Here is a 4,848-nt window from a genome sequence, read left to right as displayed (position 1 = left end):
CTAGGGTAAAATCGACAAAAATCTAGGGTAAGATTTCATCAACTCATGGAAGCCCTGGGCACACCGCACTCGTAATGGCAGCCAGTGTTGCCAGATTAGCCAGTTTCTGGCTAGATCTAGCCAATTTTTTAATCATTCAGCCAGAAAAAAATTGATCTAGCCATTAGCCAGAAAAAGCAGCCAGAATCTCAAAAGATTTAGCCATTTTTTAGCCATTATTTATAGGGACAAGTGAGTAAATATCTTACAATTATATGCATTTATAAGTATGAATAGTAGTATTCCTACATTCCAAGTAAATAAGATAAAAAAAAATAAATATCTTACAATTACATACATTTATAAGTATTAATAGTAGTATTCCTACATTCCGAGTAAATAAAATAAAAGAAATAATTGTAAACAGTGAAACGGATACGACTCAGACGGTCAGATCCTAGGTCTTGGACGCGTCCAGTTCACGAAATGGGTTACAGGTTGGATACAGGTCTACCGTCTAAGACGAGGGAGCTCTCAGTCTGAGCCCATCGTGCGTGGAGCCTGTGCTCGATTTGCCCTCTTCTGAATATTAGCATATATATATATATATATATATATATATATATATATATATATATATATATATATATATATATATATATATATATATATATATATATATCAGTGTGGGGAATAGCCTATTATCAAGATGCCAAAGCAACCGTACACACAGAAATTTAGAAAAGAATGGCTTCAAGAGGACTTCTGTAAGGAATGGATAATGGAAATTCCAGGTGATGCAAATAATGTACATTGTAAATTTTGTAAGGCAGTGATTAGAGCAAAACTTTATGATACAAAGGAACATGCAAAAAGTAAGAAGCACTTGAAAAACAGTGAGCCATTTTCATCAATTTTCATCATGGCAGATGAAAATTAATTTCTCAAGTAGAAAATTCCCGATTTTTTTAATATAAGTACATTCATTATATTTATTATCATACATATACGTAAGGCAATAGTACATCACCAAATGTTATTGGTAGGCTTTGAGAATTTAGCCATTATTATTAGCCAATTTCCATCTAAAGTTAGCCAATTTTAGTCAGTTTCTGTACCATATTTAGCCAGAATTGAGCTCAGCGATCTGGCAACACTGATGGCAGCCAGTGTTGCCACGCGTAGGGGAAAATCCCTACGGTAGGGGATTTCAGGGCTTTGTAGGGAGTAGGGGGCACCTACGGTGAAAATCGTTGTTTCGTAGGGGAACGTAGGGGAAAAATTCAGAGAGACAGACAGACAGACAAATTTACAAATATAATATTGCACACATGAAATGTCGTGCAAGTTGCTGAGAGAGAGAGAGAGAGAGAGAGAGAGAGAGAGAGAGAGAGAGAGAGAGAGGTGGTGGGAGGAGAGGGATACGTTGGTCATTCTTGTTCGAGACGTGAATTTGTTAACCCCGTTACTATAGATTCCTTTGATTTTTACCAAATTATGGGACTGATTCGTAACAAAAACTTTGTCATGAATAGTCTAACATTTAAACGTATTTGTATTTTTATTAAAATAACACATATTAACAACGTAGACTAAGTGATGATGTTTTATAGTACGTGAAAACTTCGTAGCATACACGTATGAATTCTGTTTGTAGTCTGTCTGGCCGGGCCGACAGCCGCCTAACTTACAGTCTTACACAGTTGACCAGTTGCCTGCGGCAAGTCAGTTATACAGCACTAACGCTGACTTCAGACACGCGGCGCGGCCACTTGAATTGTGTCATTGATATTGTGTTACTGACCTCAAAAGGAATAATAATCACTGATCATGCCTAAAGTTGAAAAGAATTATCGCTCTCAAAGATACAGGGCGGAGTGGGAAAAAGAGAGTTGGGCCTCAGGATGGCTCACTGCTGGAAAAACTGGTGGAAAAGCTCATTGTAAAGTGTGTGATAAGGAGCTTGTGGCAGAGAAATCTGAGCTTACTGGTCACACAAAATCGTCTACTCATATAAGACTTGCTAAGCAAATTAAGTCAAATGAACGGATGACCATGTTTGTGGAATCTAAAGATGAAAAAAGGATTAAAGCAGAATTAAATGTTGTGGCAATGGTGGCCCGAAAGAATTTGTCTTTCAACTGTCTTGATGACATGGTGAGTACACTCCATTTTGTGGCAGATGACTCAAAAGCAATCAACAGTATGACTTGTAACAGAACCAAGGGAACATATCTTTTGACAGAATGTTTATCACCATATGCACACGAAAAGCTCATGCAGGAAGTTGCTTTGTCTGGTGGATTTTCAGTGCTGTGTGATAAAGCAACAGATCTCACAATGAACAAAACATTTTGTGTCAATATGAGATTTTTGAAAAGTGACACCTATGAACCAGTTACACGTTTCTACCGCCTGCTCCCTGTAAATGATGGCAGTGCAGAAGGCCTGTTTGAGCTGCTGAAAGAAACCTTAGAAGGAGATGGCATTGGGTGGGACAAAGTGATTGGTTATGCCTCTGATGGAGAAAATCTGATGCAGGGAGATAAAATTCACTGCTAACCAAGTTACAAGATGTCGTGCCAGATTTATTTGTTGTGAAATGCTTTTGTCACACATTCCATTTAGTTGCTGGCCATGCTTGTGAAGCTTTGTCAGCAACGGCAGAGCAGCTCATACATGACATCTATAACTATTTCAAATTATCACCTAATCGTCAAAAGAGTTATGAAGAGTTTCAACACTTCGCTGAGTGTGATCCACATAAACTGTTGAAACCTTGTCAGACAAGGTGGCTGTCGATCTCACAATGCGTAGAACGCATCCTTGCACAGTGGTCTGCACTGGAGTTGTATTTCACAGCAGAGGCTCATGACATGAAAACCTTGCAGGCGGACAAAATACTACGAACCTTGAAGAATCCCTATGTCAAAGCCACCCTGGAATTCACAAGCTTTGTTCTTGGCGATCTTGTTGGCTTGAACAAACTTTTTCAGTCTAATAGCTTTAAGTTACATATGCTGCTACCAGAGACTGAAAGAGTTCTTCGAATGTTTATTCTGAATTTCATGAAAAGAGAATTTGTTACCTACAAGCTTCCAGCTATTGAAGATCAAACAAAATGGCTGCCAGTAGATAAAGTATACCCTGGTATACTTGCTAGTGAAACGTTAACAAAAATGAAGCCGCATGAAAAGGAGAGCTTTCTTTCACGGTGCAGAGACTGGTATAAAATTGCATGCTGCCAAATACTGAAAAGGATTGATCTGTCGGATCCAGTGCTTGTGGGACTGAAAGATGTAAATCATGAAAGAATTCTAAAGGACAAAGCTGACGTAGGCTCTGCAGCAGTGTTGTATCGGAAGTTACCGCGTCTTCTTCCTGAAGTTGACGTGCAAACCATCGACAGACAGTGGAGATCTATTCTTGTTGATGAAGAAGTCAGAAAAAGTGCTTGGGAAAACAAAACTATTGTGGAATTCTGGAAGCATATGAGAGATGTACCTTCATATGAGAAAATAGCAACTTTCATGCTCAAACTAACAGCTTTGCCGCAAAGCACAGCAGAGGTTGAGAGAACATTTTCAAAACTCAATAACAATAAAACAAAGCTGCGAAATAAACTGTCTGTAAAGACATTGGAATCAATTATCAAAACTTCTGAAAGCTTTCCCTCAACCTTTGATATGACATCGTCTTTGGTTAAGCACTATTCATGTGCAAGGTCTAGATACTTTGCAAAATACACTGAAAATGAAAATAATTACGTTCTTGCTGATTAGAGCCAATTAAACCATCCTTCTAGAAAGTCCAGAGGCAGTATCGAGAATGTAAGTATAATTTAATAACCTTTGTTTATTATATTGTATATATAATTCTATAGACTCTACTTCTCTCTCTCTCTCTCTCTCTCTCTCTCTCTCTCTCTTATATATATATATATATATATATATATATATATATATATATATATATATATATATATATATATATATATGATGCATAAGTTTTTTTTTCCGTGTAGGGGAATGTAGGGGAAAATTCCCGTGGATGTAGGTAGCCACAGTCACCAAGGCGTGGCAACACTGATGGCAGCGCAGTCAGTGTCTTGCGGGACTCGACAGAGAGCAGAGATGTGTCGCGCTGCGCTCGTTCTGGGCAAAGAGACGTACCCAACCACTAAAACAGGGCGGCACCTGGATGCAAACACTGCCGGGCACTGCACTGCACTATACCGCCGCACACTGCACTGTAATACACTGCCACATGCTGCACTGCACTGCACTGCACTGTCACGTAACACCACGGGTCCGCAGCACACAGTCGTAGCACACGTCAGCAATCTCACAGCTGGTGGCGGGACGACGTGATGGCGCCGCCGGCTACTGGGATGAGTTCTTTCCCCTCGTAACTGATGTCTCCAGGGACAAGACGTGTCGTCACTGCGCCATGTTGGTTGCGGGATGTATAATGGAGGGCGTGTATGCCTAAGTAAGGGGCAGACATACACGCAGTACACGTAGATTCTTTACTTGTCCTTAGAGCTACAAAGGGTAGGAAATGGCGGCCAGTAGCGACTCGGGAGCACTGGCTCACGTGCTAGCTGAATGCGCAGAGAAATACACAGTGTTGCCACATACACGTAATATGCATTAATACAATACATAACCCACAGTTTGCTTCCTTGATAAAAAAAAATATTAGTTAACGTTAATAAATGTAAGTGAATGTTGGTAGTATTTTGTTGTTGTTATTGTTGTTAATCTGTTGCATTATGAAATGTCATGAAAACTTGTGGAGCATACGTATGTGGTGTTCCCAGGTACAACTGGAAATAACCAGACAAGTAATATTGTCTCTTTCCACAGG

General features: G+C 39.6%; 1 protein-coding gene across 2 annotated transcripts; it reads left to right on the top strand.

Moving 5' to 3' along the window:
- Positions 1 to 1,383: 1,383 nt before the first annotated feature.
- LOC123512065 lies at positions 1,384 to 4,065 on the top strand. 2 transcript variants are annotated; one of them, XM_045268244.1, is made up of 2 exons: positions 1,384 to 3,809; positions 4,004 to 4,065. In XM_045268244.1, exon 1 carries the CDS (start codon positions 1,810 to 1,812, stop codon positions 2,539 to 2,541), a length of 732 nt encoding a protein of 243 aa, XP_045124179.1. In that variant the 5' UTR covers positions 1,384 to 1,809; the 3' UTR covers positions 2,542 to 3,809; positions 4,004 to 4,065. The 2 variants fall into 2 exon arrangements, with proteins under 2 accessions (XP_045124179.1, XP_045124178.1); XM_045268243.1 differs by having other exon boundaries at positions 1,385 to 3,809.
- The last annotated feature ends 783 nt before the right edge of the window (positions 4,066 to 4,848 follow it).

Source organism: Portunus trituberculatus, chromosome 32, assembly GCF_017591435.1.
Source record: "Portunus trituberculatus isolate SZX2019 chromosome 32, ASM1759143v1, whole genome shotgun sequence".
NCBI classification, from domain to species: Eukaryota; Metazoa; Arthropoda; class Malacostraca; order Decapoda; family Portunidae; genus Portunus; species Portunus trituberculatus.
The sequence above is the reverse complement of the archived record's forward strand: the minus strand, read 5'-3'. Positions and strand labels throughout refer to the sequence as shown.